The following is a 25,842-nucleotide window of genomic DNA, read 5'->3' as shown; positions in this document are numbered from 1 at the left end:
TATAAAATTGGTAATTAGCTTTGGCTATTAATTTAGTTTTATTGATTCATTCGAATTTGCCGTTTAAGAAGATTTATCTTAGGGAAAATCTTAGGGCTTCTGTTGTTTGGTGTGAGGTCAGCCCTCCCGTCTCTTGCAACGCTCCGACGTTAAAATGGCAACTAAAAGGAGCTTGTTCCCCAAAAAAAGCCCAACAGTTTCTTCTGTTTTGCAACTTCAGACTTTGAGCAACAAACAACACGCTGAAAAATCTGTTTGAAGGCTGTTAATACCAAAAGCAGCAGTACGACGAATTTGTTTCAAAGGCTGAAACAGAGGGACTCTGTGGAGTGGGAGCTCACGCCAAACGCCTGCCGCCTTGTTGACAAGCATTTTTACAGCTTTTGTTTAATTTTAATTTTGGTTTGCGTCTTAACAGAGGACATGAAGTTGGCTAATGTTAGGGTAGAAGATGTTCATGATAGTGAGGTGGAAAAGGATGATTCGCTGTGGCGACACCTGATGGGAAAAGCCGAAAGAGAAAGAAGAAGTTTACGAAAGTAACGGGTGGTAGAAAAAAAGAATGATCAAAATCAAATCACATTTTTTTGTGAAAACTGTTTTTGGGCCATATTGCACAGACCGAGTGTGTAGTTAAAAACATCTATAATCCTACTCACTGTGGATTTTACGTATCATGGGTTATTTTTAGAATGTATCTTCTGCCATAAACAAGAGACCACTGTACTTTTTATTTTTTTATACAATTTTTAAAGCACTTGTTGAGTAATATTTATAAATATGATCGTAGTGCTTAAAAAAGTTTATTTTTTCATTAGATTTTCAATTATTTTATGATTTGCAGATGATGAGTTAGTGCCAATAATATTTGTTTTTATTTTAAATGTATTCTTACACTTTGAATCTTTGTTTTTCTCCCCACTGCTGTAGAGATATGTTGGGGAAGTTTTCAACATTATCAGTCAGCAGTCCACAGCTAAACCAGGCTGTATCATAGAGCTGGATGCCATTACCGACTTTGTAAGTATTCTTAAAAACCCGCCAAAAATGGATTTTTATTCACTATTTTTTGCCCTTCAACTCACTCTTCCCCTTTCTCCTCCTTGCCTAATTAACACGTCACCATAGCCTGATATACTGGGCAGCAGACATGAGTTTCTGAAAGGTCAACCTGTCTAAAACATAAATGGATCCAAAAGGAATTCCTCTACATTTTCTGGAGTTTTTTGTGTGTAGCTGGATGAATATCTGTTTATCTGACGTGTAAATCCTCCTACAAGATGTAGCATGGGTGTTGGCACAGCAGCGTGTTGTGATGCATCACATTTCTCATTACACTTTCTTTTGTTCTCTATAGCAGCGGAAGGAGACCCAACTTCTACATGTCTTTGAAGAAAACCTGATCCTTGGCAGTTTGAGAGCAGAAGGCCCACAAGAAACTCCTGATTCCATTTGTAATAGTCAATTTTAGTTTTCATGAAATAAAAAAAGTTCTCATTTAATTGCAAGATTTTCATCTCTTACAAAAGGAACAGTTTCATTGACTTTTCTTTTCTTCAGTTTTCAGTGAGTCGGCCTTCTCAGCGCGCTTTTTTCTGGTGGTGGTGGAACTGACTCAAACGGGCCGATCACTCCTGCACATGTGGCAACTGCATCTCGCCGCTTTACCCGTCATACTAGGTGGTTATGTGCGGCACAAGATCCCTCACTTCTCTTTTTTTTTTAACTCTCTAGGTTGAATCAGAAAAATCTTTTAGCTTTGATAAAGTAAAGACATCTTAGAAAGTTGTTTTCTTTGTTTCTATTATGCTTACCTCTGATTTGACAATTAACACATTTTGGAGGCTCTCTGCTTTTACAAAGCTGCATGAGCTTTTCGATCATTTGTAATTAAGTTTATACAAACTTTTTCTTTAAATGTTAATAAATAAATGAAATGATGTAAATAATGTCTGCTTGCAGATTTTTTTAAATCAATACAAACACAGAAGTATTTCACATATTCAAGGTTTATAAAGAGCAGCAACAGAGACTCCATCATAACCAGTTTATAACATTTGGACAATTTTACACAGCTGCACCATTACTATTGGACCATGATCTACCTATAAATAATGAATTAAAACTAATTTTGCAGATATCAACTTCAAAAAGTGGTAATTCAAAATACTTCTGGAAATGATAGGATTACTTTAAAAAACTACTTTAGGTTGTTGAGACAAAAATGAATGAAACTTTTTTTTTAACAGTTTTTCTTTGTATTTGTTTTCCACAGAAGAAACACCAACTCCAAAGGATCTCACCACACCTTCTCCGATGTACAACTCCCAGTTTCTCTTTGACATCCCCAGTTCTCCAGTAATTCCCAGGCGTAAACCTTCCACCACCAACCTTCAGACTGCATGTCGCCTCAGCCTCACAACACGAAAGCTGTTCAGCCAAGAACTTTCCCTTCCTCCTGGAGTTGAAGCGATTAGTTTTACTCCTTCTGCAGGTATGAAACTGACCAACTAAATACAAAAGTAAATTTTTGAATTAATCCTTTTGATAAAATGTATTAATTTTTATCGTTACTATTAACTGTTAGTCGCTATGTTGCCTGAAGAGGTGGCCCTCACTATTTAACTTTTCTTTTTATTTATTGTGTTAAATAATTCAGTTCCGAAAAAGTCGAGTGTCACAGACAGAGTTGCCACAGGTTTACAATAATTTGCAACGTAATTTAGCCAACAACAATTTAAAAAATCCTACACACAATTTTAAGAAAATGCTGGGGGTGCATATTATTGATTCTATGAAAGGATCCTTCAAGCAGAGGAAATCTAAATGTGGGCAGCATTTGGCCCATGGGCCAGACTTTGGACATGCCTGCACTAACCAAAACATCAGATAAACGCACATATTAAAATATGTCACCTCATTTGTTTACTTATCATTTTTATCAACTCTCTTCTCAGGTCATTTGAGTGCATCGTGCTCTTTACCAGCTGGCCGTGTGCCGTATCTTCTTGCTTCTTCCTGCTCTGATGGAAAAGTGCGTTTCTGGCAGTGCAGTGTTTCAGCACCAGAGCCCACTAGCACAGATGACTTTGTTTACCAATGGGAGGAGTGGACTCTCCTGGTGGATGAAAGGCTTCCAAACTGCAGTGCCGTGAGCGTGCCTGGTCGCCCCATCAACGTGAGCTGCTGCCACACCGGACGGATCGCTGTCGCCTACCGGCAGGCGCCAAACGCGCCCTTGAACTCAACACCTCATTCAAGCTCCGATGGACTGCCAGCTTTTCCTCCCACCTTGGCATCCTCCCCATACGGATTCAGGAACTACACACACCCAAACCAAACTCCCAATATACAACCAGTTCCAAGTCTTAGTGTCAGCCCCAACCCAGCAAAAGCAAGAGAACCACTGGTCTACATCAGCATCTTCCAGTGTGACTCCACCGGTGGTTCGCAGTGGATTCTAGAGCAGACCATATTTTTGGACAGCACTGATCCCACAGCTGGCAGTTCTGCTGTTAAAGGTGTTAATCTTTCCAGTAATATTGACCTATCTATGCCTAATGACAACTGTCCTGGCTCTGCAAATAGGGCAATGGTTCATTTGGACTGGGTTTCGCAAGAAGATGGGTCACACATTCTGACGGTTGGTATTGGGACAAGGATCTACATGTATGGCCGCCTGTCTGGGAAGCCTCCAGAACTGGTTCTGTCTTCTGATGCTAAAAGAGACCACAGTTTGTCTCGCTTAGTTCTGCTGCGCTCCGTCAGTCTGGTCTCCTCTGTTGACGGTTCATTACCAATCCCAGTTTCCCTCTCCTGGGTCCGAGATGGTATCCTTGTGGTGGGTATGGACTGTGAGATGCACGTCTACTCCCAGTGGCAGCCGCCAGTACCTCCAAAACCTGCTTTCACAACTTTCCAAGACACAGACACGAGCAGCAGCGTCTCCTCCATAGTGTCAGCTGTCAGACAGTTCCAGGAGGATGGCGTCACTTCTGCGGCACCTACACCTCTCCTGGCCCCTCCCAAGAAGGCCTTGACGAGATCAATGATGAGTCTGGCGCAGAAGCTCAGTGGGAAGAAAACGGTTTATGACCTGCCTGTAGAGATGGAGGATTCTGGGCTTTTTGAAGCAGCTCACCAGCTTTTTCCCACTTTACCTCAGTACCATCCTGTACAATTACTGGAACTCATGGATCTAGGGAAGGTAAATGACAATAAATACTTTTAGTCCTTCTTTTGCCCTTCAGAAAACACAAATGCAAAGCAGGACAGAGTTTCTCAAAGCTTACCTTTAGTTTATGACAACTTTTCCTGTTTTGTAGATCTATCAGCGCATCAAAATATTGATTCAATTAAATCTTGGAAATGTGATTTTACAATTTCTTAAAGTTAAGTGAATGACATGCCAGCATTATCTGGTTCAGCTGCAGCCATTTTTTATAAACCTCTGCAGCTCCATAAAAACGTTATTTTATTTCTATTAAAAATAAAGTTCTTTGAGGGATGCTGTCAGTTTGTTTGCAGTCTTAGCAGTGCAGCTGAAAAATGGGCTCCTTTGACTTTAAAAGTCATTGTTTGAGATATTTATTTAAAGAAAGTTTTACCCAACATGTGCTCTTGATATTTTTGCAGATGAAGCAACCAGCAAAAATAGGATAAGTTGGCAGGAAAAATGTTGTTACATTTCAATTAATTGTTCTAAAAACATAGAAGATTATTTGAATATTTGAAAACGTTTTTCATTAGTAGATATCAGATGATTTGAAGTTTGTCTTGTATGATTATGATGATTAAATTCAAATTTTTACAGGGTAAAAGCAATAAACTTGTGAAAATATAATTTGTTATTTATTAGGTCCACCGTGCCAAAGCGATCCTCTCCCACCTGGTGAAATGCATTGCTGGGGAAATTGTCACGCTGAAAGAGAGTACCACCAACCAAGAGAAGCGCATACGCTCTCGAACAATCAGCGTTGGAGGCAGCACCGCCAGAGATGAGAAGATCTTCAGCAAATCGGAAAGCTCCAGCCCCGACTATACCGAAATAAGCTCTGTGCCCCCCCTGCCTTTGTATGCTCTTCTGGCCGCTGATGAGGACACGCCACAACTCGGTGCGTGTGCAGTTTTTGAATTTTACATTGAAACAATGCAGTCTACCGTTAAGTGAAAAAAGTCAAATACAGTTTTACTGCACGATTAATGGATTTTCTTTATTTTTTACAACACTCACATTAAACGTTTCCCTCTTTGTTTCTCATCAGCTCATTTAGAAGTTGGACCAAACTTTTCTGATGAAGACTGACATTATTTCACAGGCTAAAAACTAATCTTCCGTTTCCTAAGTACTTTGTGTTTTGGTTGATCATTTATTACGGATTTTCAGGCAGATTTCAGTTGTTTCAGAGAACGAATTTCCATTGTGTAAAACGAGTCAGCCTTGAAAAGATGTCAAGTGACATTCATGTTCTTACTGACTCAAAGAAAACCGAATTCCAGGTGCTCTTAGATCTTAGATCTTAGATCTTTTGTGGACTATAAAATCCATTTAAAGAAAGGAAAAATGAGTAATGTTTTTACGCTGTTATCTATTTGTTTGGTTTACATCTTCATGGGAGAAGGACTCTTCTGGTTCTTTACGGTTTTGGGGTTTACGCCTCAAACTATGTTGTCTGTGTTGTCTTTGCCAATTAACTTATTTAAATTAGATATTTTTTAGGTAATTGTATTATGGATATGCCTGTAGCCTAATGCATTACTCTTTGCATATGTAAATCAAATGCCTTTTCAAAAGCATCAATAATGAAATACCCGATATTTTTTGTCTTTTAATATCCTGACAGAAAAGGGTGGCAGTGTGAGTGGAGATAGTGGGCATGGTTCCAGTCAGACTGATGCTTATGATGAACTCTTTCATACACCCAATACTGTGGACCTGAACCTACTGAATGAGGAACAGGAAGAAACTGGGAGTAAAGTAAGTTTCTGTAGCGTCATGTGCTTGAAGAAATGCCTCAGAATTGGTAGTTTATGTTTGTGTACATGCACAGTTCACAGCCAGTTTCTCATCTAGACAGACTTGTGTGTGAGGTTCAATACATCGTTGCTCAGAGACCCTAACTTTATAGATTTTCTTGCTAAAGAATGGTCCTCATATCTTCAAAATAATGACCACCCAGGTATTTCCTCGTGCCTTTTATGGGAGGCCGGGAAAGCAGTCATGAGAGGAAAAATAATCGCCTTCTCATCCCACAAAAAAAGAAAAGAAAACTCTAAACTAGTGGATTTAGAGCAAAAAATCAGACTGTTAGAGGAAACCTACAGCAACTCTCCGGATGAACAAACTCTACAACAAATAAGGAAAGTAAGAATCGAATTAAATGAAATAACTAATCAAAGAACACAGTTTTTATTACAGAGACTACGCTTGGAGAGGTTTGATCACAGTAATAAATCTGGGAAATATTTGGCAAATCAACTCAAAATAAACAAAGAGAAGACAACTATTTCATCAGTCATAGACCTAACAGGAAATGCAACACATGATCCAGCTGCAATAAATTCAGTTTTTAAAAACTTTTACCAATCTCTCTACTCATCCCAAATTAATCCCTCTGACAATGACATCAACAGTTTTCTCAATAGCATAGATTTGCCTAGACCAACAGAGGAACAAATCACAGCCCTGGAGTCCCCTTTTACTAAAGAAGAGCTACATAAAGCATTAACCAACATGCCTAGTAAAAAAGCCCCAGGACCAGACGGCTTCCCAGCAGAATTTTATAAAGAGTTTTGGCAAATCTTAGCTCCCATTTTTCTCAGAATGACAATAGAAATTAAGGACAACAATTATCTACCTCCAAATATGAATTCTGCTAATATAATCTTACTTCTGAAACCTGGGAAAGATCCCACATCACCATCCAGCTATCGACCCATATCGCTGATTAATGCAGATCTTAAAATAATCTGCAAAGCTTTGGCGGGAAGGCTGGAGAAGGTAGTTCCCTCTCTAATACATCCTGACCAAACAGGTTTTATAAAGGGTAGACATTCATCTACCAACATGCGCAGATTAATCAACCTCATAGATTATACAACCATCAACAACCGAGAAGCAACCATTTTGTCACTGGACGCAGAAAAGGCATTTGATCGGGTCAACTGGAAATTTTTAATAGCCACCCTGAACAAATTTGGCTTTGGAAAATCATTTATTAACTGGATTAAAATACTATATGCCTCTCCTAATGCTCGTATCAGAACAAATGATCAAACATCTCCAAGCTTTAATTTACAAAGAGGAACCAGACAAGGCTGTCCACTATCTCCGTCTTTATTTGCACTATTTATTGAACCTCTAGCTGCTGCTATTAGGCAAAGTCGAGACATTGAAGGCATTCAAACCAAAAATTTAGAACACAAAATAAGTCTTTATGCAGATGATGTTTTACTATTTACTCCTAATTCACAATCTTCCATCTGCCAAATCATCTCCCTAATTAATAGATTTTCCTCAGTTTCAGAATACTCCATAAACTGGTCTAAAAGCACAATTTTACCAATTAATTGCAATTATCTAAATCCGTCATCTATTAAAATACAAACAGGCAACATAAAGTACTTAGGTATAAATATCTCCTCTAGGCTTTCTGATCTACTCAAGCTAAACCACACCCAACTACTTAAAACAACCGAGGCTGATCTCACTAGATGGAAAACTCTACCCATTTCTCTAATCGGGAGAGTTGCAGCCATAAAAATGATGATTCTCCCAAAAATTAACTACCTATTTTCAATGATTCCTTCCAAACCTCCAACTACTTGGTTCAAATCATTAGACTCATTCATTTCCCAATACCTCTGGGAAGGTAAACCCCCACGGATTAGTTTAAAAACTATTAAAAAACCTAAAGATAGAGGAGGACTAGGCCTTCCAGACTTCCAGGACTACTACTCCGCGAAAAGATTGTGTTATGTACAAAAATGGCTGAATCCTGGTGTGCTGGATGAATCCTGGCTAGACATTGAACAAAATCTCTGTGATAACCTAGATATTTCTAATTTACCTTTCTTCAGTTCTAAAATTAAACAACACAAATGCTTCAGAAGTTTAAACATCAGCTCATCCTTAACAGCCTGGTGGGATTTTCTTAAAAAAAACAACCTCACACTATTTCCATGTAAACTTACCCCCATTTGGAATAACCCTGACATTTTGATTAACAAAAACATGATTCATTTTGCTTCATGGAAGAACAAAGGAATCGAGCAGTTCCAGCATATAATTCAGAATAGAAAATTTATGTCCCTCTCAACGTTATCCTCAACCTATGGAATTAATATAAACAAATTTCTAGAATATCAGCAGCTTAAATCAGCTATAAGCACTAAATACTGCCTGACCCAAATAGACCTAGACCCTCCCCTTACAGTAACACATTTCATGGACCTTAAAAATCCCAAACTCACCTCCAAAATTTATAAGATGTTATCAGACATAGATGAAACCATTTACTTACCCATGACAAAATGGGAGTCTGAGCTATCATTGAATTCTAGTGATCAATTTTGGCTACAGATCTGTTTGAATGCCTTTAATATGACCAAAAGCCCTAATCTGCAACTTATTCAATACAAGATTCTCCACAGAACTCACTACACCGGACAGAGGTTATTTAAAATGGGTCTCAATCAGTCTGCTACATGCACACAGTGCATAGGTAACAACATAGACGACTATTTGCATGCCCTGTGGGTCTGTCCACCTGTCCAATCATTCTGGCGTAAGGTTTGTGAGGATTTATCAATCTGGTTTAATCATAAGATTCCTGCTTGCCCCAAATTCTGCTTATTAGGTGACCTGAATAACATCAACATGGAATCTAACAAGGCTTATATGGTTCTCACCGCTGTATGTATAGCAAAGAAAACTATCCTCCTAAACTGGAAATCTAAAAATAATCTTAGCATCAACCACTATAGAATCCTCATGTCAGAGCATATTAGTTCAGAGATAATGTCCTCCACAAAAAACCTGTCAGCTTCAGACTCTCCCTGGCTCCAGCTGGTTAGTCACATCACCTAGTGGGGGTGGGATGGTGATAGGTTGAGCCGGGTCCTGGCTGGTTGGGTGGGCCGGGGTGGTTTTGGGGGGGTGGGCTCTGCCGGGCCTGTCGTTCTCCCGGTTCGGGGCTCTGGTTGCCTGGGTGGGGTGGTGGTGGGGGCGCACACTCTGCCGGCAACTTGGCAGGGGTTCCTGGGCGGGTGCCTGCTGGGCGCAGGGTAGGCAGTGCGGCTGACCGGGAACGGCGGCCGGGTGCCGTGCTGGGTGGCTGGTCGCCGTGGCGGGGGCTGGGGGGGGGGCTTGGGGCTCTGGGGCCTGGGGTCGTCTGCCCGTGGCCGGTGTTTCGCCCGTGGCCGGTAGTTGGCGCGTGGCCTGGCCCCCCGGGGGTCGGCGCCGCAGTCACAGCAGGGGTTAATGGGTTCACTTGGGTGGGTTTATTTCATTATTATTATTATTATTATTATTATATTAATTATTTTATTATTATTATTATTATTATTAGTATTATTAGTATTATTATTATTATTATTATTATTACTTATTTATTTTTTTGGGGGGGGGGCCTGGGGGGGCAGTGTGCTAGTCCTTAGGGGGGCCAGGGTATGAATGGTGGGGCTGGACCCCCTGCCCCCCCGTTCTGGCACCGGGACCCTTCCTTGCTGGCTGTCTCTCGGCGCCGCGAGGCTCTGGCCTCCGACTGCGGCTGGCTTGGCGTTTCTGGCTGCCCGGCCGCTCTGGGAGGGGGGGCGCCTACCGCGGCCGGCTGGGGGGCCGGTCGCTCGGGGGAGCCTTCTCCCCCGGTTGTGCCCATCCGCCCGCTCCTCCCCGCTCTCACCCAAACAAATATTGCACACAGGCACATAGGGCCCCGGGATCTGGATGGGAGGGGTATGCTGGCGGGGCTCACTGGGGATGCCCCTCTCTGGGTTCTCGTTGGCACCCGCCCTCCTCCCCGCTTTTTACTTGCATATTAGACACTCTGATTCATCTAGGGCCTTGTGGAGAGGGTCTGGTGGAGGGGGGCACGGTGAAACATCCGTGCTCACCTTTTGCTGGCCCCCCCACAATTTTAACTTCCTCTGTAGACACACACACTGCATGCTAGCAGCACACACACAGCAAATACACACCACTCACAGAGGGACTCCGGAGTGGGGGGCTTTGCGGCTTGGCAGCGGTGGATCCCCCCACACTGGTGACCTCCTATTTTACCTGCAGCACACACACAGCACTCCCACACCTCCATACATGGGTGGGGTCGGGGGGGGGGCGGCCGGTCTTCACCCGCCTGGTCCTCTCAGGGCGACCGGGCTTATGGGTGTCCTGTCGGCTGCGGGAGGGGTCAGGCATGCGGCGCTGGGGGGCGGCCGGCTGGGGGGGGGGTTGCTGCTTGGCGGCGGGGGTAGGGAGGGTAACCAGATGATTGTGAGTATGTGTGTGTGAGTGCATGGGTAGGACCGACCTGGGGGCTGGCTCGCTGGGACCCTCTGGGGCTTTCCCTCCCCATCACAGAGAGGGGAGGGCACTGAGAGGGTTGGGGAGGGGGGGTCAGATATTATGGCGGGGGGGGTGGTAGTGCGTAGGGTTTTAGGGGGGTGGCTGTGGCTGTGGGTGCGTGGCGATCCCTGGGTTGCTAAGGTCGCGGGCCTGGGCTGGCTTGCGGGGACGGGGCGCCGGTCGGGTGGTGGCCGGCTCTTGGGTTCCGGGGGCCCTGGCTTCGTCCCTGGCCTTTGTCTCGGTGTCCGGCGCCCGGTGGCCCCCATGGCTGCCGCCTGGTACGGCTAAGCGCTCCTGTCTTGTGGCCTGGGGGCCGGACACTGGGTTCGCTTGTGCCTCTGGGCATTGGGGGGGCCCCTGTAGGGGGGCCCTCTCTGTGCCTGGCTGGTGGGGTGGGCGGTCCCCTCCTCCTCCCCTCCCGGGCTGCCTGGGTCCGGATGCTGGGGGGGCTTCTGGCCTGGGGGGCTCTCCTCCCCTCTCCTGGTCTGGCTGGTCTGGCTGGGTAGGATCTAGCTCCCTTTATGAACACACGGTTCACGTCGGCAGCATGCATGTATCTCCACCCCCACGTGCACGTGCACACTCCACACTGCTCCCTGTCTGCTTCATCCCTCCTCCTTACCTACAGTGTATTGATGGACAGTTTTTTTTTCTCGCTCATCTTAGTGTCAGATTTTCACCTTTGATGTAACATTCGTCTTTCCAGCAGATCTGGTATAATTGTTACAGCTTAAATTAATAACTTAGTCAAATCAGTGCTTGTATCCCCCACCTTTTCACCTTTTTTCCTTTTACTCTCTTCCACCCTCCCCTCACATTCTTCCCCTCTCCCTCCCCACACACACTAAATGTAACAAATAAATAAAAAATAATACGACAAAAAGGGGTTTATACAAATCTACACTCTAGTTTCTTGAAGCTATATAACCTCTTTTTGTGATAGTAAAACCTGTCCAACACAAAAAGCCTTCAGCTCTAATCTGTTTGCTCAGCTGTTGGACAGAACAAGTTAAGAGAAAAAAAAAAAAAAAAAAAAAAAAAATAGACAGACTTGTGTGAAGCGTGAGGGAAATGTATGTTACTGCTGCACATATTAAATAATATTGGTTGGATTTAGTTCAACATGGTAGTTAAATGATCTGATGAAATTGTCACTTTTATGCAAAATGACAGCAACGTTTGACTAAGGCCAAAAAGATGAACGTTTGCAGGGGCAGTATGAGGTTTATGTCTGTAAAAGATTATTTTCCTTAAAGCGTCTTCTCTTTCTGTAGGTTATAGACCTTTCAAAGTACAGTCCTACATATTTTGGACCAGAACATGCTCAGGTTCTCTCCAGTCATCTCCTCCACTCAAGTTTACCTGGACTAACTCGAATGGAGCAGATGTCACTCATGGCGCTCGCTGACACCATTGCTACCACAAGCACAGACCTCAAGGATAATCAGGCAAAGAGCAAAGGTACAAACCCCAATTTTCATGTTGGCTCTTAAAACAAAGAAATGTTGTAAATTAATGTATAATTCTAAGGTTAATCTGGTCATTTTTAGTACTAAGACTTGATTCTAATTAAACAGGAGGGGAGACTCTGGATGAGTGTGGCCTTAAATTTTTGCTGGCTGTCAGACTCCACACCTTCCTTTCAACATCCCTGCCTCCAGCACACCGTGCACAGCTGCTTTGTCAGGGTAAATATATGCTTTTTTTAATTTGTTTCCACTGTTGAGCTTAATATTTATGTTCTAGTGAAGTAATGCATTAAAGCTCCTTAGCCCACACAGAGATTTTATTCAGAATTAATTATTTTTTTGGACAATGTGGCATCTTCCTGCACTTCCTGAATGTGTTCTGCGTTCCTACTGAGGTATCAGAGTGTTTAGCTTCAGGATCCCTAAAGCCAAAATGCTGTCCAAGCTTTGAATACTTGATTGTATGACTTTTTATGACAGTTAAATGAGCCACAGCGTAATTAATCATCCTTAAATACTGCAGTTCCGGTGAAATCTATTTACGCTGTTAGTTGTGAAAATAACTCTTAATCTCTATTTTAACATTATTTTTTTAGTCAGATTTTTTTTACTTTAATCTCTTTCTCTACTTTTTTTTTACTTATTTACAGGCCTGTCAACATGTCATTATGCCTGGGCCTTTCACTCGGAGGCTGAGGAGGAATTACTGAACATGCTTCCTGCTATGCAGAAGGGAGAACCCACCTGGCCTGAGCTGCGCTCCATGGGTCTGGGATGGTGGCTGCGCAGCACTGACAAGCTGCGCAGGTGTATCGAAAAGGCAAGACAGTTCATGACATAACCAAAGAGCTGGGCTGGGTAGATGGGGTCATCAGCTAAAAATAAAACCAGATTTTAAATATGAAAGAAAATTTAAAAACAATAGATTGTAAATTTAAGGAGAAAACGTGAAAATTTAAAACAATACATTGTAAATTAAAAAAAAAGAGTAGTATTGAGACTTTTTTTTTTATTACAGTCTTATCTGGAAGTATTTTTCTGTTTTCTTTTCTAAAATTTACTATATTTTAATGATATTTTTAGATTTATAGTTGAAAATGTTTTAACCAATGAATTGATTTTGATGTTACAGTAAGATTTTTGTCAAATATAGAATTTATTAGAGTAAATAAGATTATCTGTGTTACTAGCAGTGACGGACTAAATTGTTTCCAGTCCAAACTGTTGAATTTGTTTGAAACAGAAGTGCATCATAATGTTTAACTGCAACCTCGCAGCTTATTGGTTGTTGGTGTGTGAAACACTTTGTACTTAAACTGATTTACTACTTTTAGAAATCATATGCTCAGGTGTTTCAAAAATACTTTTATGAGGCTGTTTTAAAAAGCATTAACATCACAGGACGTGATGTTTCCGTGTCGTTTCTGCTTTCTTCTGTCAGGTTGCCAAAGCTTCTTTTCAGAAAAGCAATGATCCTCTGGATGCAGCTATTTTTTATCTGGCTCTGAAAAAGAAGGCAGTGGTTTGGGGACTCTATAGGTAGGCATAAATGACAAACCTTGTTCTGTCAGATATCTATGCACCTGAGACATTGTTGCTGTTTGACTGTCGTTCTTTGCAGGTCTCAGAAGAATGCAAAGATGACAGAGTTTTTCCGAAACAACTTCAGTGAGGACAGGTGGAGGAAAGCAGCACTGAAAAATGCCTTCTCTCTGCTGGGGAAACAGCGGTTCCAGCATTCTGCAGCCTTTTTTCTATTGGCCGGCTCCCTGAAGGATGCTGTGGAGGCAAGTAAAAAGTAGTTTAAGAAGGAAATAATTCACCTTCATTACTGTTTGGTTTTCAGCAGAACTCAGATCTGTTGTGGGAGTGAGAACAGTACCATAAGTGAACTCTCAAATTGTTATTAAGATTTTGGATTTCCTATTATGAAATATTGTTTATGTCTTTAGAAAAGGGTTGGTTAATCTAAAATCCAAATTTCATTAGCAGCACTTTTATTGACTTCTTTGATAACCATTTTAGTTCATTTCCAGAAGCTTCTTTATCATTATGAAACTTCTCTCAAATATTACTGAGTGTCAAGTGGTTTGTCTTTCACTTTATCTTTAGCTGTAAAGTTTATAGATTAGCCTCTCCACTCTACCTTTAAAGACCCACTCTGATCATCTTTTAAACTATTTTAATTAAGATTATTCTGTTTTTAGCCAAATTCCGAGAACCTGTGTCATTTTGGCAGTAGTTCATAAGAAATTTGTTTTTGACCTGTGGGTGGGACTGTTGGCACGAAGCAACAACCACGCCCCCTTTCCTGTTACCTATCACTGAGCTTTCTGTTTACACGCTCTCCCTCTAGCTTACAGCCTCTCACTCCCCCAACCTAGAATTACTGCTGCAACAAAATGGCGAGCAATATTTGAGTTTTCCAGCTGTACAGTTTTGAGGCCGATGCCAGCTCAGACGAGGAAAACGAAGACTTGCATGGATCTAGATGTCTACAAGTGGGATGGATCAGAATAATGCAATTTTAAACTTAATTTTCTAATATAATTTCCCATCATGAGAAAAACGCCACAAGAACATGATAAAAGGACCAAAAACACAATTTTAATCAAAGTGGGTGTTTAAATAAAAATAAAAAGAGAGGGAGAAAGATCACTTAAAACTTATTTTTTTGGCAATATTTCTTCTGGTTTAGTTTTTAGGTTAGTTGAAATAACTTCCATCTATTTGGGTTTTATTAGGCTAATAAAAGTATATTTCTCAATATTCAAAGGGGGCTAACACTAATCCTGTGATTAATAATTTCTTTATAAAGGTTATTTCTGCTTGGATAATCCCAGGGGCATAGACTCTCATTATTAATCTGCATGAGTAACTCAAATGTCTGTTAGCATTTTATGGAAATGAACATTGCCAGGCATAAGGCTATCATTGACTTTGCTCAGACTCTTTGGCTGGAAGGTTTGCTCATTAAAATGCGTCTCACACCTTATCCGCTCGGAGCCTCCTCAGCAAGTGGAGTTTACTGTGCGTTTGTTTAAATTCAGTTATGTTAATAGCTTTTGGAATTTTGTTTTTGTCCCTTTCCGGAAAACAAAAATGTTCTGTTTTGCACTATGCTCAAACTTATGCTTTGTGTATCTAAAGTATTTTTTTTCCTTTTTCAGGTGTGTTTAGAGAAAATGCAAGATCTTCAGCTGGCCCTGGTGATCTCCAGATTGTACGAGTCTGAGTTTGAAACTTCGTCCACTTACAAAAAGATCCTTCAGAGGCACGTTTTGGGCCAAGACAAACAGGTGAGCACTTGATTGTGTTTCTAAAGATTTATGTTGCTGACTTGAAGAGCTATCGATTTTGGTTTTTAGAAAAAAAATTGTTTTCATTTAACTGACTGATGTCCCGTCAATACTTCATTTAAGGAAGAACTGAAAAAAAGCTGTTTATTAAATGCTTTTTTCCCCAGATTCCTACCCATCCTGATCCTTTCTTGCGAAGCATAGCCTACTGGGTTTTGGAGGACTACAGCAGAGCCTTGGACACTCTGATTGTGCAGCCTTCAAACCTGAAAAGCTCTGGAACCTCTCAGATCAAATGTGACACTGGTATGTGTGCTGCTGGTCTTATTTAGTTTTTTGCACTTTAGAGGTTACAGCAACCTATGCTTATTCAGTAAAGAGAGGAAGCTGTATTTTTCATTTTCACGGTTGCTTTCACAGTAGAACAGACTACAAAAGCATACAGGACTACCATGTGAAACACAGGAAAACAATATTTCCTATTGTTTTTCGAATTTTTTATGTTAAAAGAAAGTCCAATTGTGCTACACTTATTTTAGAGAACGCAGACCTGTGACAGGGTCTGTTCAGCTCAAGGAATGCGGTTTGCAGGCAAACGTCTTACTTTACCAAATCAATATAAAGTTTTTTTTTATTCTCTTTAATTTTTCTCTTTGTATTTTGGTCTTTCTGTCTGACAATCTTTCTTTTATTTAAGTTTGTATTTTGTTCAGTATTTCTTTCTTTCGTCTGTCTTGTGTTTGTCTTTCCATCTTTCTTTAAGTCTTTTTCCACTTTTCTGTCTTTTTCTTTCACTCTTTCATTACTCTATTTTTATTTTAGTTTATTTTTCCAGTTCTTTTTTTGTTTCTTATTCTTTCCTACCTTCCTTTCTGGTTTTCTCACACAGAAATTCCCACTAGCTAACACTCACTATAAAGGGGTAGATCTAAATACAGAGGCTCTGATGGGCTATATTAGGCAGGGTAAATGTCTAATGTCTAAAAATCCAGCACTGTAAAGCTGTCCTGTTCAGATTGAAGCAGCTGTATGTTCATCTCTGCTGTTTCTTCATCTTCTGTATGTAAATAGAATAATGCGTGAAGCGTTACTGTAGAAACTGGAAAATGCTAACTTAATTTGAACTCAAGCTAAACATCCCTTTGCCACATGTTTCATAAATTATGTTGTCAAATCGAATTTGTTTGCAGACAAAATACCATTAACTTCAAGAGTTCAAAGATAGATTTGCTCTTCTTCTCCTGGATCTTCAGTACAAAGTTTTATATTGACATTGACATAATTAGATAAGAAAAATCTTGTTGTTTTTCCTCAAAAAACCTTACGCTCTTAAGCTTTTTAGCTCATAGCTCCGCCCTAAATTTTCATTTAAGTCATTTTATATTTAGACCATTTTTTTGCTCTGTTTTTGAACCATTAGTTCAAATTTGTGCTTTTACTTGCTCCACTAAAATAAAGGAAGTCAAATATCTGTCTCTTTTTTTTCCCCTTACAGATTCCTCTTCAAAGCCTTTGTGTAACCCAGAGGTTTTTAATTTTTACATCTACCTGCGTACACATCCACTTCTCCTTCGCCGCCATTTTGCCTCTTGTGACAGGGCGAAAGTTGGCCTGACCACTGAAGGTCGCAGGGCTGACTCCATCAGTCTGGATGAAAGGAGGCTGTTTTTCACCACTGCGTACGCTCACCTCCAAACTGGGTGTCCCATGCTGGCACTTGAAGTCCTGTCGAAGATGCCCAAAGTCCACAAACGTTCCAAACTCCCCAACCAAGATGACTCGAGCATTTCTGCTGAGCTCAGTGTCGGGAGTAAGAATGGGCCAGCGTCTGACCCAGACTGGAGTCGGTCGGCTCTGAACGGCTTCGATTCAGCTGGAAACAGTTTGTCCAACAGCCAGTCAGACTCCTTGTTAAGTTTTGATTGGAGCCAGCCATCGCTGAACCTTCCAGATGAGCCGCTGGAGCTGAAGTGGGACAGTGACAAAGACGACGAGGATGCAGATGAAGATGAAGAACCACAAATGACAAAAGAAGAGAAAGACTGCAAAACAACTGAGAACAGCGTTTTCCAAGACATTCCAAACGCTTTTCCTGCGGGTACGGAAAGCTCGAGGCAGGGCGACCTCAAAGACGAGGATAATTGCATCGTTCCATCTGATGACATTTTAGTGTGTCAGCTTAAGTTCACCGCCTGCCTGAAGATAATGGCCAATGAGCTGCGCACCCTGTCAACGGGGTATGAACTGGAAGGAGGGAAGCTGCGTTACCAGCTGTGCCAGTGGTTGGAAAGAGAGGTACAAATGTTACCTACAAAAGTGACATTTTATCATTATTTTTTTTAATTAATATGATTATTCTAACTTGTGTAGTTAAATATGAAACTTTATGTTTATGGTTAAGTATTTACATTTGTTTGTTTTATTTTTTTTTTACCTTCAGTGTTTGTCTTGCTCTGTTTCCAGGGCAGGAATGATAGATTATACAAATGTGAGGTGAAATACTGTGTTTTTCTCAGGTGCTGGCTCTGCAGCGCTGCTGCAGCTACAAGCCTCGCCTGCCGAAAGCGTCTTTCCAGGATGATCAATCGGTTTCTGGATTAGTGGAGGAAGATCAGGTGGGTGTTGATATCTGGCCTGTTGCTGCAGAAAAAAATAAAGTAGAAGAGCACAAGAATATTTTGTGGCACGGATCAGAAAAAACCTGAAGTTCCTGTGCAACATTCTTTTTTGTTTTTTTTGTTGGGATAAATATCTTTCTTCCATTGCTCCTTCATTCCATTTATATATCTTATTTTTTTGCAGTGCAAACTACTGCCATGAGTTTTAAAACAATTACTTTCACACCACTCAGGGGCTTTTGTTGAATACCAACCAGCTGGACGACAGCACCATGATTATAGAAAGATATACTTTTTTTTTTTTTTCCACAAAAGTAATGAAGCTTGTAATGTTTTTCAGCCCCAGAGCCCTCATGCTGATAGCCACAAGAGCAGAAGACAGTGGCTGCAGAGTAACCAGCCTTTATTGAGGATGTTTCTGAGCTACTGCAGCTTGCACGGCTCTCATGGCGGAGGACTGGCTTCGGTACGCATGGAGCTCATATTGCTGCTTCAGGAGTCCCACCAGGTAAATAAACCATGTGCAGATACTCACCACGGGCCGCTAAAAAACAGAGGGAAAGGTTTATTTGAGCGTCTCACGTGTATTTTGAAAAGCTGAATTAACTTGCTGGTTATTAAAAATGTCTGGCTGTTTTTAATACCACAGAGCTGGAGTATTGGTGCTGTTTTCAGTCATTTCTATGCACCTGGGCTCAAAGCAGCCAGCTTTAAGCCTCCACTACATCTATTTTTAAACTGGTGTTACGGTTCTGCGCTGCAGACTTCAAACAGGAAAGCGAACGTAGCATGATTTCAAATTGTTGGTGAAAATACAGATAAGAAGCTGCAGATGTGACACACTTGGTGGCATATTTTCTGATTTTGTGCACCTGCAAACATAAAAACATGTTATGTTAGGAGTTAATGGCTTTAACAGTTTTCCAAAAAAAGAACAGATCCTTTCTTCCATACCAGTCTACAATATTTATAGGGATTTAGACAAATGTAATATTTGTGACTTCCAATTGTAAAGTTAGACAAATGTTGAGAGAAGCTTAATAAAAAAGAAGGACGTACATTGATAGTTATGATCTGCAAAATCTTGGTCAACACCATTTTAGTTGGCAGCTTATTTGCAGGTGTGGGTACAGCTCCTCCATGTGATGACATGTAATATTCTCTTTGAAAGTGAGCAGCTGAGCAGCAAAGCACACATGAAAGACAAAAGTTAGGCCATCTGAGTGTCACAATTTCCCAAGATGGACATCGAGACAGTCGGGACTGTACTCTGGTGAGTGAGTGTGCCTCTCCAGCAGAGAGCTGGCAGCTTGTGCTGAAGCTGGGAGCTCTAGCAGGAGGATTAGCTTTAGGCTGAATAAAAAAAAGAATTGTTCTGAGAGGTAAACAACCCAAAGGTCCAACAGGGGAATATGCTCAAAGTTAGCAGTAAGTGGACCCTGGTGGTCTTCCCTGCTCTCCTTCTTTTGTTAAAAAAAAAAAGAACATTTTCATTCCTAGGTTTCACCATTGTCAAATGTTTTGATGGTTGTGCAGTAGTTTTGTGTGTCTGTTACCTTTATCCTGACTTTAAACTGTGTGAAAGGTTTCTGTTAGGTAGGTTAGTGACAACTGAGTGATTCACCGTGGCTGAAAACATTTTTTTATTCAGCAGTAAGTTACAAAACAGACTCGCTTTCCTTCCACTGCCGCTATTTCGCTTTTCTGCTCCTCATTTGTCAGTTAAATCCTTGATGACATTTCTGCCAGTTGCCTCATTTCTGTTCCGTTCATTCTGTTCATCTACAGATAACGAAGTGCTTCTTTCAAGGGTTCAGATCAAACCCCTTCCTTTCTTTTTTTTTCTTTTTTCTTTTGCAAGTTGACTATTTTAGGATTAGAAATGAAGGTCTTTTAGAGTGACAGTTGTTTACATCTTTGAATAAATATCTGTAAAAGTTTGCATGTGATTTTAACGTGGTAAAGTTTTTTTGTGAAGATGATCTGACCGGTTCCTTTTTTGATGTCCCCTCACAGGACGACTCTGTGAAGTCCGTGAAGCCACTGGGTTCTCAGCATACGTCCATTCCTCTTCTTATGGCTTGTACTGCCAGTGTAAAAACAGTGGTGGCTAATCCTATTGTGTACCTGACCAACCTGGCACATGACATCTTGCAGACCATCAATGCGCTCGACTCCCCTCCACATCCTGACATTGTTAACAATGAGGTTAGGCAGATCTTGATTTTCTAATATTTTTCATTGCAGAACTTGAATCTCAAATACGAATTTTAATAAACTATCTTGTAATGCTGAGGAAAAAATCTCAGATAAAAAGTGTAGAATTTTAGGAACAACTGTGTAATCAGAGCAAACAGAAAACGCCATAGTATGTCCAGTGCATTTAAGAAAACGGTGTCTTTCAATTTAAACGTAAGTTTTTTTGCCTTTATTTTAGATCTATGTGATGCACACTCTGGCTGCTTCCTTGTCCGCCTGCATATATCAGTGTCTTTGTGATGGACATACATACAGGTAAATGTCTATGCATCGCCTGTTGGGCTGCACCTTGTATTCTAAAGCTACTTTGTCTTCTTTTTATTACTATAAACTTTTATTTAATCCAAACTTAAAAACATTAAGATTGAAAACGAATATTTAAAAACACTCAAAGCAATTCCAACAAAAATGATGCATTGAAAATAAGAATCAAGAGTAAAGGAAGAAAAGGCAAAAAGAAAATTAATCAATACATTTACAATCACTTGCAATACTCCATGTTTTTATATCTGTTTTATCAAATATTGGAAGAAATTGTAATGATGCTAAATGAGTCAACATTCCTCTGTGTTGCAGTAAATCTCTATTTTCCTGTAGCCTGTTTGACTGTGGAAATGTTGTGATTGGAAAAAAAGTAGCTGTATAGCAGCCAAATATGATTACACTGATTCTCACTGATTACACTGATGTTTTTGTTGTTGTTTTAAACAACACATCTCCATTAAACAAGCAGTGGAAATATAAGTCAACAGCAGCAAAATGTCAAGCTGAAAGAGGATTTTGATGACTGCAGTTAGGGGTAACTGGGGTCCTTTTGTTGCTACATGTGATAGTCCTTTTGTTACAGGGCATTAAAAGAGCTTTTTATGTTAATCCATCATAGTTAAGTATAAAATAGAACAACGAGGTTCATAAAAATCCACTCTTTGGTACAGTTTATAAAGAAATCTAACTACAGGGATATAAAAAGGCTTTTGAAACCAGGTAGTGATTATATTTGTGTTACAATGTTAGAGTTCTTCATATGGGAGTGAAAGGGGCCCTAAACTTCCCCTAGCTGTATACAGTTCTGTTTCTCAAACCTGCTTCATTCTGGGAGTCCTGGGGTTGCCCATCTATGATTTATGGTTCTGTGGGGTTTGTTTCAGGCTTAATTTACTTTATTAAAAAGCATAAACTACTTAAAGTCACGTGCAATGGTCTTTCACGATATTGTTTTGCTTTTTGCTTTTTTTTTTCGTGCAGTTTTGCATGCTTTTATTTTTTATTTCCCTGCTCATTGTGTTCTGCATCCTAATTGGCTGTAGGCTGTTGTTGATCAATCTCCCCAGTGCCGTGTCGACTGCACACAAATAGTTTAGTTTGCCAAATCTGCATAAATCTTCAACCTCGACCAGATCTTTGATTTTATTCTATATTTCTACACTTATGTTTCTACAAAGGCTTGAACTTTCGGAGTTTAAACAAGAGACAAATCTGTGTAACTGTAGATGTCTAAGAAAAGTGGATAGTGTGTAGTATGGGCTTTTACAGCCTTAAAACATTCATAATCTTACTTTACGGATGTCTGTTAAATAAATGAGGGACTGCTGTATATAGGTGTATCTTGTTACTAAATTGCATTTTAATTTAACTTATAACTTATTGCTCTTGGCATTAAATCGTAGTCATTTTGCAGGAAAAAAAATTCTAAATGGAATCATTATCATGGTATGATCATTGGGATTTGGGATTCAACTCCTGGTACTCGTTTAAGATTGAGATGAACTCACACATGATGCCCAAATAAAACACTGAAGTCTTACCTAAAACTGATGACAACCTTTATTAACTTTACCACATATCTCTTTTAGCTAAATCCTAAGTGCTGTAATGTGGTTTAAGGTGTTAAAAAAGAATTACCAATTAATAACAAAGAATAATCGGCAGTTGCGTTTTGATTATGTGGAATATGAATTATGAAAGCGGCAAAGATGCAGTTTGTCATTCTGATTGTACATGCTTAATTAGACTGTTGGTTCCTGCAGATTTTTATTTTTTTTGGGGGGGGGGGGGGGGGGGGGGGCATTGTTTATTTAAGACCCCAATGTTTTATAAGTCCCAATCAGTTTGACAACAGCCCAGAAGGATTCAGACTTCAGAGAAGGGAATGTGCATGTTTATTTATTTATATTCCTGAGCTTTCAGCATACAGCTGTGCAGCTCTGGGTTCATGTCGTACCATGTTGCTTCTTGATGGGCTGTTTGAACTCTCGCTTTACCAAACTGGGATTAGGACACCAGGGTGTAGCTTCAAAAAAATACTTAACAGATTGTGTTACTTTCTTTTTTTTAATAAAAATAAAAGGATTTTTTTTTAACCCTGTTTAAGAACTCCATTCCTAAAATGTGATAGGAGAGCATTCTCAATTCTAAAATGCCCCACACATAAAAAGCAAAGGGATAAAATGGCCATCTGCCACCTGCTGCTGAGAGTTTCTTGGTTAAGAAAGCCCTTCCCTATTATATTTCTTTAACTTTGGCAATTATGATATGAAACATTATAAACTTTTGTTTCATTTCACCCTCTTCTAAACCCTAAAGCCATTATCATCTCAAACAAGGTCTTTCAAGTCTACAGCTATGGGACCCACATTAATCGTACTTTAATTAGGTCAAATGTGAAAATAAGGGTTGTTTATATAATAATAAAAGCCTTTAATATACAGTGTCTGTGCATAATATTAAGAAGAATACTTTCAAAATACAGAATACATATTATGTTTACTTTCTCAGAGTATTGTTTTTAAGTTTTTGGAATACTTGAATTGCATTATTTAATATAAATGTATTAATATATATATATATATATATATATATATATATATATATATATATATATATATATATATATATATATATATATATATATTTTTTTTTTTTTTTTAATGTTTTCTTATAAGTCCATCTCCTTGTTGAAAACTACGGTCTCGCTTTAGGTGTGATGTTATTAATTATGGCGATCTTGATACATTTATAAGGTTAAAGATGTTTTGTTTGATTAAAAAAAAAACAATCATAGACAAATATATTCTTTTCATATTTATATTTTATTTTTATAACTCATCTGTTTAGACGTAAAAAAAAAGAAATTAAATTACATCTAAGTGATCGCTCATCTAAACGTTGATTAAAAACGTAAATTACATAAACTATCGTAAGGTAATAATTTGGCTTAAATTCTGTAACTGTAGTCGAACTGCTATCTATTTACATCCACTGCCGGTACATATTATAGCTGAAATCATGTTACTAGCAAAAACTGTTCATACATAAAGTGTCAATCTCTGTAGGAGGTGGATTAAAAAGTTACCCAAAGAACAATGACTGAGCAGCGTTTCCTTTTAACTGTAGGAATCGTTGCAAGAAAAAGCAATTAAGGTTTTTCCACAGGAATTGAAAGGAGAACTACAGACCTAATAGACTCCCTGGTGGCTGAAGCCATGTGTAATGTTCCCATCCAACATTGTGTTTTTTTTTTTTTTAAATACAGAGGTTTAGAAGCAGCTTGATGTGACGGCTTGTCTGCTGATGTTTCCTTCATGATTAGGTGCTTCTTCTGTTTCCATGCAGCACAACAGGCAGTAATTCCAAAGTGTTCTATTATCTCACGTTTGGACAGATCACAGCATGACATCATGTCTAAGAAATCCCTCAATTTAGACATAAACGTATAAACGCTTTCATTGAGATAACTATGGAAATGACATACTTCAGGTATTTTGTTTATTTCAAAGAAATGTAAGCTAATTTATGAACGGGTCCTTTTTTCTGTTTTTCCAAAGCCATGTGAACCACTTCACCGGGACTGTTTATCAGAGCGTTTTGCTGTCTCAGAAGCAGCTGCTCAGAGCTGTCAGCACGGATGAGTCTGCTCAACCCAACACTTCTCCTGCTCAGTGGCCAGGTAAGTCGAGACGCATCTTTTGCTTGATTGAAAAGAAAAAAGCAAAGAACACAGACCTTCCACCCTGCCGCTGACTTTATTTCCTGTCTGTGATTGCATCAGTCAAAACTCAGCACATTTGCTTCTGATCTAGATGAATATATGTTTCTATAATGTTCATAAATGTAGGTTATTACTGTTTTTGTGTGAATAGTTCTTCATTTTCAGATGTAAATTCATGCAGGTGATGTTCTTTGAAGTACTGTAACTCTTCAACCATTTAGGGACAAGATGCGTCTTTTGACAGGCTTTTTTTTCAAAAATGTTAAAATAAAAACTTAAGTAAAGTTTATCAAATAAAGCTCAAGTAAAAGCAGGAGGCAGGTTATTTTAGCGATTAGTAATTACAGGCAGTAATTATTAATTTAGCTCCCAACTTTGACATCAACAGAAGGAATTGGCGTTAGAGAAACTCGTTTTAAGGGCTGATGAAAGTATCAATAGAAATTTAGAGTCAGGCTGCTTTAAGAAGAGCTGATGGTGGTTATGCTAAGTTGATCTCTAACTGTAAGCACAAGCCTGTAAAAACTGGACCACTGAACTATGAACGCAACAATGACCCTGCCTACAGAAATGAACAGAAAAAAAATCAGTGTTTTGTGAAAAACCTTGGGCTCTACATTGTTTGCAGCACTGTTGCGTCTTTTCTGTAAATTGGTAGTGAGAGGACATTGTTCTATGCAGTCATCTGTTGGGACAGCAGCATCAAAGTCGGTGACTCAGAAACGTAACAAGCCGATAAGAAAGGATGACTCCATCCGCAGGGTCGCGCTGAGGGCCCCTGGAGCTGATTGTGGAATAGAGAATGCTGCATGATAAAAAATTCAGTCGGGGGCACAGTGCACCATCTGCACAAATGTAGGCTTCAAACAGCTGAGGATTCTTAGACAAAAACTCCTTCTGCTACAGACGTGCAGGAGGTTAATCTGGATACAGACGTAACGATATGGACGTTCCCTAACACGACTTTTTTCACTGCAAACTTAGACTCCCTTAGGCAGTTTTGATGGATATGACCACAATGGATAATTTGATTTATTTAATAATCGCTTGTGTGTCTATCATTCTTTATTTTTTCTTTAAAAAAAAAAGTGTAACCTTTATCACTTTTTTGATTTGATTTAGCAAACAGGATCTCTGCTAATACAAATATTTTAGTGTTAAAGTGTTTTGGTGAACAAATAAAATTAAAAACGGCTTTGTTTTCCTTTCTGTTTTTTTGATGTTCCTCTCCCTTTCTCATGCTTTTCAGGTATTGCTTCTCTCATTCGTCTGCTGAACTCGGCAGGTGAGGACAGCCAGCCAGGCTTGGCTGTTCTCCTGTGCGAGATTTTGACTGCGGTCTACCTGAGTCTTTTCATTCACGGCATGGCGACTCACTCCAGCAACGAGTTATTTCGCATCGTGACCCATCCGCTCCACGGCAAGCTGTGGGTGAGCGTTTTTGGGGGAGGAGCCCGAGTCCCAGTCATGGGGAAACCCACCAGTCCAACAAGAACCCCTCCACCAGGTAACTGTACGGACCTGTTTATCACAAAGATGGCTCAACAGCTAAATTAAATCTAGTCTGATAAAGTTGCTTTCAATCCTAATGTGATAAATCTCCAATGCGAGTGAAACCATTTCATCCACTTCTTTTTCTCCACAG

At 40.0% G+C, this 25,842-nt stretch overlaps 1 protein-coding gene across 2 annotated transcripts in view; it reads left to right on the top strand.

Annotated features, from left to right (window-relative positions):
- The window catches only part of dmxl1 (Dmx like 1), a 55,653-nt gene that overhangs the window by 14,160 nt on the left and 15,651 nt on the right, over positions 1–25,842 (top strand). For both annotated transcript variants that reach the window (XM_011478945.4, XM_011478944.4), the window contains exons 16-36: positions 931–1,020; positions 1,358–1,454; positions 1,561–1,680; positions 2,276–2,494; positions 2,958–4,207; positions 4,859–5,114; positions 5,844–5,977; positions 11,839–12,025; positions 12,142–12,252; positions 12,684–12,853; positions 13,475–13,572; positions 13,655–13,820; positions 15,204–15,332; positions 15,500–15,638; positions 16,828–17,627; positions 17,849–17,947; positions 18,291–18,458; positions 19,967–20,158; positions 20,388–20,464; positions 24,034–24,155; positions 25,447–25,704. In XM_011478945.4, coding sequence (XP_011477247.1) covers positions 931–1,020; positions 1,358–1,454; positions 1,561–1,680; positions 2,276–2,494; positions 2,958–4,207; positions 4,859–5,114; positions 5,844–5,977; positions 11,839–12,025; positions 12,142–12,252; positions 12,684–12,853; positions 13,475–13,572; positions 13,655–13,820; positions 15,204–15,332; positions 15,500–15,638; positions 16,828–17,627; positions 17,849–17,947; positions 18,291–18,458; positions 19,967–20,158; positions 20,388–20,464; positions 24,034–24,155; positions 25,447–25,704 — 4,882 coding nt within the window. The remainder of the gene's footprint in view (positions 1–930; positions 1,021–1,357; positions 1,455–1,560; positions 1,681–2,275; positions 2,495–2,957; positions 4,208–4,858; positions 5,115–5,843; positions 5,978–11,838; positions 12,026–12,141; positions 12,253–12,683; positions 12,854–13,474; positions 13,573–13,654; positions 13,821–15,203; positions 15,333–15,499; positions 15,639–16,827; positions 17,628–17,848; positions 17,948–18,290; positions 18,459–19,966; positions 20,159–20,387; positions 20,465–24,033; positions 24,156–25,446; positions 25,705–25,842) is intronic.

The sequence above is a fragment of the Oryzias latipes genome, chromosome 9 (genome assembly GCF_053564925.1).
Source record: "Oryzias latipes strain Hd-rR chromosome 9, Olatipes_Hd-rR_3.1".
Taxonomy (NCBI): Eukaryota; Metazoa; Chordata; class Actinopteri; order Beloniformes; family Adrianichthyidae; genus Oryzias; species Oryzias latipes.
This window is presented reverse-complemented; position numbering and strand designations above follow the sequence as displayed.